Genomic DNA, 16,281 nt, shown 5'->3' with positions numbered 1-16,281 from the left:
CCATCGGACATCAGCAATGATATCTCTCGTTCCACGGCCTCTTCTGAATCCAGCTTGAACCTCTGGAAGTTCTCTGTCCATGTATGATTGTAGCTCTTGGGTGTAGAGAAGCTAATTTGACTGGAAGAAATGAAATGAGGAAGTAAAAGATGAACAGAAATTTTCAAAGGGCAGCTTGTGAAGGCAAAATAAAGTACTATAATTAAATGTAAAAACTCTTTAGTTAGCAAACAAAAGTAAAAGAACACACTCAGCATTTCTCAGACTGAAAGAACTGAAAGTTCAATCCTTGATTTTCAACACTGAAGGATTATTTGGGCAAAATGTTGAATGATATAGAAAAATCAAAACAACATGGAAGCAACACACAGATTCATTAAACAAAAATAATTGGTCTATTTTGGTGGTATTGAAGGAAGAAGTCCAACCTGCATTGAAGGCAATAGTGAAAAACAAGGCTCCAGGAATTGTTTCAATGCAAACTGAAATCTTTCAACATAATGATACAGCTGTGGAAGCACTCACTCATCTATGGCAAGAAATTTGGAAGACGTATCTTGCCAGCTGATTAGAAGAGATCCATCTTTGTGCCCATTCCAAAGAGAGGCAACCCAATGAAATGTGGAAATCATGGAATAATATCATTAATATCATACCCAAGTTAAATTTTACCAATGAAATGCAGGTACCAAGGAACAATAGCATTATTATCACATGCAAGTAAAATTTTACTGAGATAATCAAGAACAGTGGACACAGTACAACAACAGGAATTGTCATAAATTCAATTCAAATTTAGAAAACACTTGGAAGTAGAGTTTTCTTTGCTGATGTCAGATGGTATGTGAAAGCAGATGTCTGAAAGCAGAGAATACCAGAAAGATGTTTACTTGTACTTTATTGATATACAAAAGCTTTTGACTCTATGGAACACTATGGATAGCACTGTGAAGAAAATTATCCCATAACACTTTATTGTATTTTTGCAGAACTGGTATACAAAACAAGGTAGTCATTAGAACATAACAATGGGTTGTTGAATAGTTTAAGATCAGAAGACTGTGCCAGGGTTGTTTTGTTTTCTCATACTTATTCAATCTATATGCTGAGCAAATAAACTGAGAAGCTGGATTATATTAAGAAGAACATGGCATCAGGATTAGAGAAAGACTCATTAATCACCTACAATATGCAGATGATGCAACCTTGCTTTCTGAAAGCAAAGAGGACTTAAAATTCTTACTAAAGAACATCAAAGGCCATAGCCTTCAGTATGATTGCACCTCAATGCAGAGAAAACAAAAATCCTCACAACTGTATCAATAGAAAACATCATGGTAAATGGAGGAAAGACTGATGTTGTCAAAGACTTCATTATGCTTGAATCTACAATCAACACTCATGGAAGCAGCAGTCAGGAAATCAACTGACAGACTGCATTCCAAAAAAGACCTCTTTAAAATTTTAAAGACTAAAGGAGGTGGGGTTTCCTGGCAGACTAGGGAGAAAGGCTGCACAGACCTCCACCATTAATGACACAGAATACTGGTTAAAATAGGTTCAAAGGACAGTCCTGGAACTCTGAACTTCATTTAACAGAATACTTAGAAGGATCAAAGGCTTACCACAAATGGGTTTGGAGCAGGAACCAGGAAGGAGGTTTTTTTCTGATTTGCAGTGGCCATTATGAACAGGAAGGACTGCTCCTACAAGGTCAAGAGAGCATTCCCATAGCAGAGGTCAGAAAAATCCTCAGAGGCAACAGTGTGAACATTTCTTTTTCATTCTTTTATTTTCTTCTTTCTACCCACTTTCACTTTGGAGACCAGAGAGGATACTTGAGTGAGTGGTCATCTCTCTTTACTTGAGAAGGTCCACTACTCATGTGTGTGCACAGATCTGCAGAGCAAGGATCTCTGGGTGCAGAGTTGAAGACAGGGGAAGAGTCAATAGGAACTGCTTAAAACAGGAATATCTTTCAAAATGGGTCTGGCCAGCCCTGAGCTGATTCTCAATAGGAGAAACACCTGAACAGGCTTGAGGAGATGCAAAAAAGAAAGAAAGAAAAAGGGCAAAAAAACAAAATCCCGTGTTACATCATAAGGTGCAAAATTAACATCTTAAAACATCTCTGGCAGCTTTGAAGGCAAGAAGCCAAAACAGAGCAATAAAGTCTTATTCACATTTGCTATGTTTTTTGGTGATTTGGGACTTTAATGTCAAGTCTGTTTTTTTGGTCCTCTTTTATCTTGGGGATGGGGCTCCTCTGTCTGTGCCTTACCCAACAATAGACAACAATTGTCATCATACAACCAAGCCACAATTGCACACTATAAAATCCCACCATCAAGGCAAGAACCAATGTCAGCTGCTATACACCAGAACAGCATAAATAACCAACACCTGCTAAAATCACTCTGAGTTGAGTAAGTAAAGAGAGAAGCCCATCTCCCAATCACATCTACCAAGATGCAGTCAGAGAGCTTAAGAGTACACCAATATACATTCATTTAATTATTGAAAATACAACAGCACCATGATGCCTAAAAAGCAAAAGAAAATGTCTACTCATGTCCAGAAACAAGACAAAGTAGCTTCAAATACATGAGCTGATGGTAGACCTATAATTTCCACTGGAAGGAGTGCAGGCTTTGGAACTGCCCAATATGGAATTCATGAAAATAAGGAAGAAGTCATGAAAGTGTTTCAGGAACAATCAAATAAGATAGAAATAGCACTGAAAGTAATTCAAAACCTGCAAAAAAGAGGTCCAGATGATTAAAACAAAAATATCAGAAATGGACAATACACTGAAAGGGTAAAGGAGTAGAATTGAAAGCATGGAGAGGCCAGAATCAGTGAGCTTGAAAACAATTCTCTCAATACTGCTAAGACAGAAGAGCAGGCAGAAAACAAGGATCAAAAAATAATCTAAAGAAAGTCTAAGATTCAAGTGGGACAACACTTAGAGGGATAACCTACTGGTGATTAAAGTCCCCGAAAGGAAGAATCACAGAAAACCACAGAGCAGACAGTTGAAGAGGTCCTGGAAAAAAAATTCCGTAACATCCTGAAAGATGAGAAGATAAACATTCAAGAAGCTGAATGAATCTCAGGAAGGCTATACCCCCCAAAAAATAACAAAGACATATCGTAATCAAACTCTCCAAAATCAAAGACAAGGAGAGAATCCTGAAAGCAGCTGAGGAAAAAAGAAGTATTACCTACAATGACAAGTAAGATTAAGCTCTGATCTCTCAGTAGGAACCATGCAGGCAAGAAGGCAACGGGGAGACATCTACAAAACCCTGAGGAAAAAAAACAAAAAACTGCCAAACAAGAATTGTTTACCCAGGAAAGTTGTCAGTCAAATATAAGGGTATAATCAAAATGTCCCAGGATCAACAGAAGTTAAGGAACTTTTAAAAAGCCAAGCCAGCACTTCAAAAAATTCTAAAGGGAGTTCTTTGGACTGAGAACCAACAAGAACAAAAAACCACCAGAGACTGATATACATGGCTTTACCACCCAGAACTCAGTCAAGAGTTGTAAGAGTCTTGTTGTGAAGTGCCATCAAGTCAGTTCTGACCCATAGCAACCCTTATAGGGTTTCCAAGGAGCAGCTGGTGAGCTTGAACCACCAACCCTGCAGTCAGAGTATAGAGCAGAACAAAACTACATATATGAAATCAGAGGATCTGGGAGGTCAGTCTATGATCAAAACAACTACAATGTGAAATAAGGGGGAAATATAGGAACAGAGATCTAGTTGGTAAGGCGGTCAAGTAGATTTTAGAATAAAACAGACAGTTTTAAAAGAAGGGAAAAGTTAATCAAACATAGGGTAACCTTAAGAAACATTTATTTCACACATATCAAGAAAAGGAAAGAACATGGAAACATTAAAACTATGAGGAAACCAACAAGAAAAAGCACACACAAAAATGAACTCAGCACAGGTAGGCATATAGAACAAAGAAACCAGCAGAACCCCAAAAAACAAAAAAAACATAATGACAGCAATTAATTCATACCTATCGATAAGGAGCTCCGGTAGCATAGTGGTTACGAATCGGGCTGCTAACCTCAAAGTCAGCAGTTCGAAACTACCAGCAGTTCCGCAGGAGAACGATAAGGCATAAAGATTTGCAGCCTCGGAAACCCTATGCAGAGTCACTATGAGTCGAGTCAAGTCAGAACCGACTCCATGGTACTTAACAACATTGATAATTACATTGAATGTCAGCAGATTAAATGCACCAGTCAATAGAGAGTGGCAGAATGGATAAGAAATCAAGATCCTTCAATATGCTGTCTACAAGAGACATATCTTAATACTATACAAAGACAAACACAGATTAAAATTTAAAGCATGGAAAAAATATACCAAGCTAATTGCAATAAAAAATGAGCAGATGGGGCTATACTAATCTCTGAAAAAATTAACTTAAAGGCAAAAACCAGCAGAAGAGACAAAGGGCATTATCTCATTTTGTCAATTGTACAAGAAAACATAACCAGAATAAATATCTATGCTCCCAACTGAAGAGCACCAAAATACATAAAGCAAACCTTAATAGAAAGAAAGCAACAGACAAGTCTAAAATAATAGTGGTAAATTTATTACACCACTTTTGAAAAAGGATAGAATAATCATAAAGAAACTCAACAAAGACACAGCAAAACTAAACAATACAATCAACCACCTTGACCTCATAGATGTGTACAAAGCAGTCAACTCAACAACAGCGCAATATACATTCTTCTCCAGTGCACATGGAACATTCCTCAGAATAGACCATGTGTTAGGCCACAAAACAAGCCTCCATAAATTTAAAAACATCAAAATACTACAAAGCATCTTCTCAGACCACAATGCTATAAAATTAGAAACCAACAATAGTGAGATAAAGGAAATAAAATCAAAATCATGGAAACTGAATAACTTGAAAGCTACTGGATATTACAACAAATAAAATGTGAAATCAAACAATTCCTAGCAACAAATGAGAATGAAAACACAGCTTACCAAATTCTTTGGGCCATGGCAAAAGCATTTCTGAGTGGACAATTTGCTGCAATACATGCGCACATCCACAAAGAAAAAAAACAAAACAAAACAAAAAAAAAACAAAATCAACACATTAATACAACATCTCCAACAATTAGAAAAAGACCAGCAAAGTAAAATTACAGTCACCAGAAGAAAAGGAATAATAAAGGTTAAAACAAATACTACAGAATGAATCAACAAGACAAGCTGGTTCTCTGGAAGAATAAATAAAACTGACAAACCACTGTCAAACCTAACAAAAGAGGGAGGAGACACAAATAACATGCATAAGAAACCACATGAGTGATGTCACAACAGAACAAATGGCAATATAAAGGATAATAACAGAACACTCTGAAGAGTTGTACTCCATCAAATTTGAAAATCTAGAGGAGATGAATACATTTTTAGAAAAACACAACCTACATAAACTTATACAGAGTTAAGCAGAAAACTTGAACAGACATATAACAAAACAAGACATTGATTAGGTCATGAAAACTCCCAACCATAAAGAGTCCAGGCCCAGATGGCTTCACTGGTGAACTTTACGAAATGTTCAGAGAAGAGTTCTCACCAATTCTACTCAAACTATTTCAGAATATAGAAGAGGCTGGAAAACTTCCTAACGCATTTTATGAAGCAAGCATAACCCTCATACCAAAACCAGGGAAGGACATCACTAAAAAAAATATAGACGAATATACTTCATAAACAGATATTAAAATTCTCAACTGTATCCTAGTCAAGAGAATTCAACAACATATCAAAAAAGTAATACATCATGATCAAATGGGATTCATATCAGGGATGCAAGGATGGCTCAATATTAGAAAAACAATTTATTCCACCATATAAAGTTAAAAACTGAAAAAGGAAAAGAACCTCTTGATCTTATCAATTGATGCAGAAAAGGCATCTGACAAAATCCAACATCCATTCCCGATAAAAATACTCAACAAAGTAGGAATTGAAGGGAAATTCCTCAACATAATTAAGAGCAAATAGTTGGAACCAACTCATGGCACACATCCACCACCACTACCATATAAAAACAGCAGCCACATCACTCTCAATGGTGAGAAACTGAAAACTTGTCCTTTTTGAACTGGAACCAGACAAGGATGCCCTTTATCACCACTCTTACTCAATACTGTGTTGCAAGTCTTAGCCAGAGCTATATGGAAATTAAAGGAATCCAAAATGGCAATGAAACTGTACAATGCTCTCTATTTGCAGATGACATGATCCTATACATAGAAAACTCCAAGGACTCAGCAAAAAACACTACTGAAACTTACTGGAGGATTCAGCAAAGTGGCAGGCTACAAGATCAACAGTAAAAAATCACTTGGATTCCTCTATACTAGTAAGGACAAGTCTGAAAAGGAAATTAGCAAAGTAATACCATTTGTGATAGTCACCCAAAGAATGAAATATTTAGGAATAAATCTAACCACAGAAACAAAAGACCTATACAATGAAAACTATAAAGTTTTAAAGACTAAAGAGATCACTTTGAGGACTAAAGTGTGCCTGACCCAAGCCATATGCCTCAGATGCAAGTTGGACAATGAGTCAGGAAGACCATAGATAAATAGATGCATATGAATTATGGTATTGGAGAAGAATATTTTAAGTAATATGAACTTGGAGCAGTACAGCCAGAATACTCCTTAGAAGTCAGGATGTCGAGACTTTGTCTCTTATTATTTTGGACACATTCTCAGGAGGGGCCAGTCCCTGGAGAAGGATATCATATTTGGTAAAGTGGAGGGTCAGCAAAAAATAGAAAGCCCACCCCACCCCACCCCCAGCAAGATGGACTGACACTATGTCAAAAGAATTGGGCTTAAATGTAACAATTAGGAAAATAGCATATAGCTAAGCAGTGTTTCATTCCCTTGTGCATCAGTCGGATCTGTCTTAATGACACCTAACAAAAACAAGTGATAGTTTGATGTATACAGAAATGCTGATTCTACTGGTAAAACTTGAAAAAAATGTCATTCCTAAAGATTTTTTTTTTTCTTTTTTTCGAGAGGAGAGTATTAGAGCTTCAATTATTTAAGTCAATACCAACATCGTACACTAGACTACTTGAATATACATATATATGCACGTATATTTCATATATACATTTGTTGTTGTTAAGCGCCGTCAAGTCAATTCTGACCCATAGTGACCCTGTATAGGGTTTCTGAGGAGCTGCTGGTGAGCTTGAACCACCGGCCTTGCAGTTCAAATGGCTCTGCAGTCTGGCGCATTAATTCATAGCCCCACACCAGGACTCTCTCTATATATATTCACATAATTTGTCATATATATACAGTATGTATACAAACGCATGTATATAAACACATGAAAGTTAATCTTAAAGTAACAAATGGGCTTTATACATCTTCATTGCTAATTTCTTTATATACTCAAAAATAAAAGCCATTCATCTTTTGAAGATGATAATTACTTAGTGTGGAAATGACCTTGAGCTTTAACTGTGATCATATCCAACTTTGTAGTCTAACATGATTCCTTAGAATCTATATCTAGGATGGTGGAGGCCCAAGATCTAGGCTACTTTCCAAACATATGTGAATCCTCCCAAACGAACAATAGTACTGCCTTAGGCCCTGAATCCTGCTCTTGCTGGTAAATGACCTGTAACAAAAAGTACAACTATAAGAGCCAGACCATCAAGCTGTCAAGCAAACATGAAATTTTAGTTGATTGCAAAAATTGACAATCAGAAGAAAAATGTCCATGTTGAAATTCCTGAAAGAAGATACAGTCTGGCTGCTCATTACTGAAAGGAAAACCTGTATGTTTCAAAGGACAAGGTATATGCACTCTCCTCAGGTGAGGTTTAGGCCCACATAATTTGGTAGACAGTTAACTTGGGTCCTGTGTTATAAGCAGACAGCATCTCATATTTTAAAATAGCCATATTTATTTAGAGTGGGGCAATGTGCTCACAAGAGAGGCAGTGAGTCCTAATTTGAGATGGTAGCAGCACCCTGTTGGCTCCTGCATGCAATTCTGTTGCTGGTTACTGGTCTGACAGGAGGGTCTTTTGTCAGCTTTTATTCTTATGACTATAATCCATTTTTCTCTCTCTGGGATCATGTCTGCGTCTCCATACCCCAAAATTTACTCTATAGTGCAGCAGGCAAACAAGTTTGTTTGTTTCTTTTCTTGTTTGTTTGACTTTTTCTTGACCCTCCTTGCAGTCCAACTGGTCTTTTTTTATGACCCTATGTCCTTGGGTTTATGAATAAAGGTGATGAAGGAAGCCAAAAGTAGAGTTAGCCATTGATACGTCTACCCTAGCCCTTCTGGGCAGACCAAAACAATCACATTTCATGAGATATGTCTTTTGTAGGCTTAGTGTATGATGGGAGAGGGTTGGAACTCACAAATCCAAGGGCTTGTAGCATAAAGAAATGTGAATGATTGAGGATGTGCAATCAGGGAAGAGGAAAGAAGAAAAGTAAAGGGAGAATTACTTCAGGCAGAATCATTGCATGACCACTTGGAGAATGAGTACACATTTGGAGTCGCCAGTGACCAATAAAATAAACCCATTCACAGTTGTCAGAACTCTTAAGGATACATACTTAGCCATTCTTTCTAGTTGTTTCAGGGGCAGCCTTCACAATACCTAAGTCACACATAGCAAGTGTGAAAAAGTCTGCCACATTAGAACCTAGACACTTGTTCACAAAATGTCTTTTTACCTCTCCTCTTCACCTGCTTCTGTCGCTCTGGAACCTCTCTGGCCTCCATGTCTCGTTCCCCTTTCTCTGTCTGTGCTGGGAACAATCTGAGGATAATTCCTGCCACATTTGTCCCTGTCTGTTGCCCTAACATTTTATCCCAATCCTAAATGACCACACTCAGCACCTACTTTTAGTTTTTAAAAACCCTAGTCTTTCAGAGTGGGTTATTCAAGACACACCAGTGATTTGCCCCTTAGGGATTCTAATTACATGTCCACATTGTCCACACCTGGAAGGGTGAGTGCTTCAGGGCAAGATATGGGATAATGTTTACAGGGAAGCATGTCTGTGCATCTGTTTGTCAGTGGGTAACTGCATGGCCTTTGGTGAATGCTAATGACCTGTTTCTCTCTCCATGTACAGGGCCTGGAGCAGTCATTGATGGTGTAAACTCTGCCTCTAGAGCGCTGGCTTGTCTCTGGCTAGCAGGGACCCTCTTTGCCCACTTCTTCATCAAGTTTTGATATGAATCCATAGGTCCTCCAAGCAACGTCTGCTTCTCAATACTACAGACTTTACTCTACATTGTGGAGGGCAAACCAGTTCTTCTGTTTGTTTCTGTTCTTTTTTTGTTTGTTTTTTTTTTGTTTTGTTTTGTTTTTTTGCTTGTTTGTTTGACTTTTTTTTCCAGCTTGAATGAATGGGGTTGGGGAGGGGTGGGCAGGGTTCTACTTTATGTAGGATAATCATTCATTGGTGTGTTCAAAAATGGAATCTGCTCCTGCTACCTTGGCCCTTCCCTTTCCTCTACTTTTCTCCTCATCACCATCACAACCACCCCATACACACCAAACCATAAGTTCCATTTGGGCACAAATATGCCTCATGATAAACGCCCTGAAGACACAACTCAACTCATATGTAGTGCACAGTGAGAGTTACATCTACGTGTCCTATTATCTGTGTCATATAAGATTTGGACCATTTTTCCTGATTATAATGTACATATCCCTTCCTCAAAATCTATTATTATCTAATTACATTCGGGTTCACATCTTTTCTTTCTGGGAAATGTTCTCAATATATCCAGATGCACATGCATATATATATGTAAAATCTTGTCATCTTGTCTAGCATTTGTGCCCTACCAGCTTTCTCTACTTGCTACAGAGATGAGAGTTGTGGAACTCAGCCTGCAAGTCAAAACTAAAAATGTGGAAGTCATGACCAAAAGCTGGAGAAGGAATCTGGAAGAAAGAACTGTTGAAAACAATGCTGGCAAACTCATAAAAGCATGACTGACATATGGTAGATTCTCTAGGTCTCATCACATTATCTATCAGAGTCATCATATGGCTATCCATCTACTTAACTTTTGGTTTTTCTATCCTCCAAATTACCTGCCCACCTGTCTTCCTCTCTAGCAATCTATTTAATCTATCAATCTAGCAATGTAATTATCTAACACTTTTATTTCCTTTCTCACTACTATTTATTCATTGCCATATTTATCTCTAATCAGATTTTACTGATACTGCTCTTATTCACTTATCCTCTACCATCAGCAGGTATTGACATCTTTAAATTTATCTATCGACTTATCATGTGAAAGCCAATGATCTCACAGGCTAACAGCATAGAAAAGCAATACCCTGTGCCATGGACTCTTTGGACTGTGGTACCTATCCACCCAAAGAGGGCTCAGTGAATCAATGGACCAAAGTACCAACCTAGTGATGACTAACTTCCTATTCCCAGAAGAGACTGTTTTCCCTAGAACATCTTCTTCAGGAACCCATCAGGCCTGGAAAAGCTTTGATCGGTATTTTTTTTTTTTCTTTCACACTTGATGGACCAATGTGCCAACTTTCATGCTTCTCTCGGCTTTTCAAGAAAGCGCATGTCTGGAACCTATGATACTTATTCCATGGCTAGCTTTACTTAATAGCAACAGTATAAGAAAACACACACAGATATGCACACACTCACACATTTGTCTCTGCCATTTAAGAGACCAGTCCACCTGCCCAAATATGATGACATCAGCTATTGTCTCCTCTCTGCTCCAGTTCTGGTGGAATCTGTTTGAAATTCTCCAGTAAAAAGCTGATGGGGGCCAATTACTTGGTGGGTGTGTTGACAACTCTGGTATTTGTTTCAGGAAGCTCTTCTGAGCTGAGGGCACTTGAGCAACTGACTTAATTTCCTAGTACTTGATTAACACAATACTGCAAACATACAGGGAAGAGTGTAAGTGACACACATTTTCCTCTGATGCGGGCTGTTCTAGCAGTGGCTTTCGGGAAGAATTTTACTAGCTCTGCAGGCTCAGAGTAGATCCAGTGAAACAAGAAGAGCTGTACTGTCTCCTGGGACAGAAAGGACCCACCCAGACAGAGTGACAGTCATCCAGAAAGAATGGCAATGAAAATTACACAGGGCTCTGCTCCTCTCTACCCATGCTGTAGAGATTAACTTACTGAGCAAGATGAGAAAGAAGTATCAACAATGATTTTCTCATAGGTTTGTCCTACCCTCAACTGGAACACAATTTTAGCTCCAGTCTAAGCATATAAACGAAAGCTCCATAGAGTTCCACAGCCTTAACTTTAATTGACCTTCTGATGTAAGTGGCCTCTCTAGTTCAGTATATGAATACATACATATACATACACACACATATATCTCTATATGTGCATACATACATGGATAGCTAAATATTCCCTTCACTGTACACACACACACACACACACACACACACGAGGGGACTTCAAAAAGTTCATGGAAACATTCCATTATCTTTCAATTCCATTTTCTACAAACTTTAAGTATATATATATATATATATATATATATATATATACACACACACACACACATACAAACACAGGCTATCTTGGCATCCAAAATGGTAGGCACTATCACAAGTGTTAAAGCTGGTTGTGTATGAAATTAATAGTATATTTGCCAGCAGTCAGCAGATAACCTGCATTTTCCTGTGAGCTGCCAAACTCAGATTTGGGGAACATAAATGATGTGCCAAAAGCAGTATATCCATTCCAAGTTTTAGGGACAACCATGAATAGCTATGAACTCAGAATTAAAGGTCAGACACAAACATTTTAGATCCGTGTCCACATGCAGCACCTGTGGCAGGTAGGTGTCAGGCATTACATAACAATTAAACCTATCATTTAAGTGTCCTACTCACAATCAAGTGTTGTTGTTGTTGTTGTTGTTGAGTGCCATCGAGTCGGGTCCGACCCATAGCGACCCTGTGCAGGGTTTCCGAGGGTGTAAATCTTTACGGGAGTAGAAAGCCTCATCTTTCTCCCACGGAGCGGCTGGTAGTTTCGAACCGCTGACCTTAAGGTTCGCAGTCCGATTCGTAACCACTACGCTACCAGAGCTACTTTGAAAAAATAAATGTGGAGAGGATGATCTTTGAGAACAGTTTATAAACTAAACAAATTATATGTGTTCGACACTCCAAGGCTTTCTAAAAGAAGACATGCACCCTCCTTTAGGCCAGAACAGTCACTGAAGCCTTTCAAATAGCAGGCAGCCTGGTCACAGAGTCACAGAACTCTGTGCTCTCTCTTCCAGTGAATACAGGAAATACATTGCTTTACCATGTTTCAGAGGAAAACTATCCTACGTATGGGACAAAGAAGGTCAAGTAAGTAAGACCTAATACAATTGGATCAGTGCGGATAAAAACGAAATTGATGTCAATAAATTTTCCTCATAGCAGATATTCTCTAGCTTTCTTCTGTTTTGGATACTTTGGTGGGGAGGATGCCATGTGACCATAGCTGTTCTCCAGTGTTTGAAGCATATAGAATAAATGATTACTAAGGACAATATTCAAACTTACACATGGTTTTTCACTTCCACATATGGAGGATCCACGAATAAGGCCAGCTGGATAGATTTGTTCAGGGTACCAGTGTGTGGCAGGGTACAAAGGAGGCAAAAAGTACACAAGTTTTGAGCAATTAATCTATTACTCTTCTTGAACTCCTGGTGTGGCGCTGTATGATCAGCACTGGACTGTGAATTATGAGGTCAGCAGTTCAAACCTACCAGGTACTCCTTGGAAACCTTATACAAAGTCACTACGAGTCTCTTCGTAGGTTTTCCACACATAAAATAAACCAAATAAGGATTGTCAATATGTAACGCAAGAGGAGCAGAGCAAGATAGTTACTCTGAAAACATTTTTCCCCTTTCCAAAAGAAAATTCTATGTACCTTCACCAAAGTCACAAGAAAAAGTGCTCATGATACTGCTCTGGCCAAGTCTGTTTTCAGCAGTTTAATGTCAAGTGCCTGATACAGCCCTTTATATGATTAAATGAGTGTGTTTAGTTCTAATTCTTATTTAATTAGAAGAAGGGAAGTGATTCTCAAAACATCTATATACATGGGGGTTTCAAAAATTGGGGGAAAAATTCTAAATATTTCAATTCCATTTTTCCAAAAATTGTTTGAAGCCCCTTGTGTTTTATTTAGTGATCACTGTGCCTAGTTATTCTGTTGCAATTGAGCTCAACCAAACAAAACACAAGTAGAACTTTGCATCAAAAGTGACCAACTGGAGTCTCCTTTTTGCTAAAGTTTAGGCTCCTGTTTCAAAGGTCTGCCTCAAAATATGAGTGAGAAATGAGCTCGGGGACTCCAGATGCTCTATTAACAAGACTGAGTTTCAAGATCTGTTTCTGCATTGCTCTTATCAGCTATTATCAAAAGAAAAAAGAGTTTGATATTACACCTCATGTTAGAAAAACTACTGCATGAAAGTTTAACTCCAAAATTGGCAGTTGATGCAAAAAACAGTTATCCCTGTCACTTTATCAGAAATGGTTATGAACTGCACAATCAAATTTAGGTCAACACTCTCAGAGCCAGGGGAATTGTCTTCTTCTTTGTCCCTGTGAAGGAGCTGTCATCAGAGCTCTCCTAAGAACTTACCTGACTTGCACTATGGTGGCAGAGCCATCTTCCCCAATTTGACCCTCAATCTTACCTAGGGGGAAACTGGTTCCACAATAGCTGGAACTAGCCAAAAAATAATCAGGAAAAACAACATACAATTTTGCTTTTAGGCAAAGTGCATTTTCCCCCCTCTCCAACAGGGAGGATCTTTTTGTTTTTATATTTACAAGCCAGTTCTTGGAAACTCTCATTCCCCATTGTCCCCTCTCCTACTACTCTGAGCTTCCCTGTCTTTCTTTTAAGACAAGTAAGTTTTGAGCTGTTCACAGGTGTGTTACTAAGAAGGCACCATTTTTAAAAAGACACTGTATGATGAGAACTCTTAATGATCACTAAAGCAAACAAATAAAAAAATGTCATTCTCATTTCCCTCATTTCTTACTTAAGAGAAGAGACATAAATGAAAGGAGGAAGAAATAGATTTGCAATTAAAAGATGTGGCAAAAAGAGTAGAATCAGTGCAATTTAGCCTTCAGGTGCAGACTATTAGAATCCAAAGGAATGAGGAGTGGACTTAATTAGATGCAATTGTCTTCATCCTGAAGTAGTTAACTAAGTTCCTGCATTTGAAAGGAATTCTTTTTTATTTCCTTCAATGGTGCCATTTTAAAGACACACAGTTGTTCCCAAGCACTGAGTGGAGAAAGAAAGATTGTGAACCCTCTATCATTCTTTTGACGCTACATTATACATTATCTGGCAGATTTTTAAGGATATTAATAATAACAATGATAAGTAATAATAGCTGCCCTTGTGTTAGTTAAAGGGAGCATTTTTAATCAGTCAAAAAATTTTGTGACATGTGAAGTACAGTGGTGAGGAATGTGTGGGTGTACGAAAATGTATCTGTCAAGTTCCGAGTCCTCTAGATTAAAAAAATATTATGACTTATCAATGGTGCCATTATAGCTGTGTCAGACAATGGGTGTGCCCATCCTCACAATTATCCTTAAAATGAATCTATGTTCAAATGCTTTAAAATTTTGTCACATGATACAAGTTTATAACTTTGTCAGCCTTTTAGACTTCTTTTTCTTATTATTTTTTTTTCCCCAAAAAAGTAATTAAGACTTGATTTCTGTCAATAACTGTATTAAGGGTGAATACACTACCTGAATTTTGTGCATGTTACATTGTAGTTGTAACCTTTTCTAATTCAGGATGAATACAAGATGGTTGTGATTGTGCAGTGTATCAATAAAGTTCGAAGAAATTTGTAACTTTGGGGGGGGCTGTTTATTAGGACATCTAATTGAATGTCCAGGAACAGAGAAAAATAAGGCAAGTAGCATTTCTCACATATGTGGCTTGGAGAATAGATACAAGTAAAACACTAAAAAATGGAGTAACCAGAAATACATTCGTATTCTCTGTCTTAGACACACACACACACACACTCTTATGCACAATAGAAGACAGCCTATTTAGGCACTTTTAATATTACTCCTATTTAGGCATTTTAAGGAACTCTGGTAGCATAGTGGTTACAAATCGGGCTGCAAACTTTAAGGTCAGCAGTTCGAAACTACCAGCTGCTCCAAGGGAGAAAGATGAGGCGTTCTGCTCCTGTAAAGATTTACAGCCTCGGAAACCCTATACAGGGTCGCTATGAGTCGGAACCGACTCCACGGCACATAACAACAACAACAACAGTCTATTTAGGCACTTTTCATATTACTCAAATATCTGTGCAGCTTAAAAATAATATAATGTAAAATGCAGCTGGAGCCTAACTCTAAATTACTTATTGACCAGTATCAAAAGAAATGAGAAGAGAAATTTAAGAATATTCTGCCCAGTTGGGCATTCTGTTTCTCAACAGTTCCTGTTGCTTGATTCCCTTGAATTAAGCGCCACTTTGACACAAATGGGAGACACAAATGGTTAAATGCTTGAAAAAAACTGATGGTTTTAATATACCACAGGTGCCTCAGAAAAAAGGTGTGGCATTCTACTTCTGAAAAGGTCACAGCCAAGGACATTTCTAATGTAGTGCAGTTCTACTACAAAACATCAGGGGTCTCCTGATGGGGATTGACTAGACATCACCATTTTTTTCCCCTTTTTTTTAACAAGAGTAAATATGAGAATATATGGAAAATATATTTGTTGTTGTTAAGTGCTGTGGAGTTAGTTTAGACTTATAGAGTCACTGTATATGGCTTTAAATCTTTTGTGAGAGTAGAAAGCCTCATCTTTCTCCCATGGAATGGTAGGAGGGCTCGAACACTGACGTTGTGGTACAGTCCTGTGCTTATCCTATGGAACCAGCGTGTTCCCATGGATAATATATAGTCACTGTGTTATATATTTATTTTCCAAAGCTTGTGAAAACAGTTTAATTTTTCTCCATCTTACATTTTAGTGGAGTATTTCAGAGGAGTAGACCTAGGGAAAGAGCTCTTTTTCTCTTGATTTCCCTGTTTGAAAGATCTTCCTCTTCATTGACTTGTCTGAAGGAATGCATATTAACTCATACAATCCTGATTCTCATCGACCATTTATATATCAATTG

General features: G+C 37.9%; 1 protein-coding gene across 4 annotated transcripts in view; it reads left to right on the top strand.

Moving 5' to 3' along the window:
• Positions 1-9,781, top strand: part of LOC102835002 (opioid-binding protein/cell adhesion molecule-like) — a 2,270,024-nt gene extending 2,260,243 nt beyond the window's left edge. For 2 of the 4 annotated variants that reach the window (XM_006871004.1, XM_006871002.1), the window contains exon 8: positions 9,193-9,781. In XM_006871004.1, the coding sequence (XP_006871066.1) occupies positions 9,193-9,293 (101 nt within the window). In that variant the 3' untranslated portion in view covers positions 9,294-9,781. The remainder of the gene's footprint in view (positions 1-9,192) is intronic. The other 2 variants (XM_006871001.1, XM_006871003.1) reach the window with 2 other exon arrangements.
• The last annotated feature ends 6,500 nt before the right edge of the window (positions 9,782-16,281 follow it).

This window comes from Chrysochloris asiatica, unplaced genomic scaffold (genome assembly GCF_000296735.1).
Source record: "Chrysochloris asiatica unplaced genomic scaffold, ChrAsi1.0 scaffold00158, whole genome shotgun sequence".
Lineage (NCBI taxonomy): Eukaryota > Metazoa > Chordata > Mammalia > Afrosoricida > Chrysochloridae > Chrysochloris > Chrysochloris asiatica.
The sequence above is the reverse complement of the archived record's forward strand: the minus strand, read 5'-3'. Positions and strand labels throughout refer to the sequence as shown.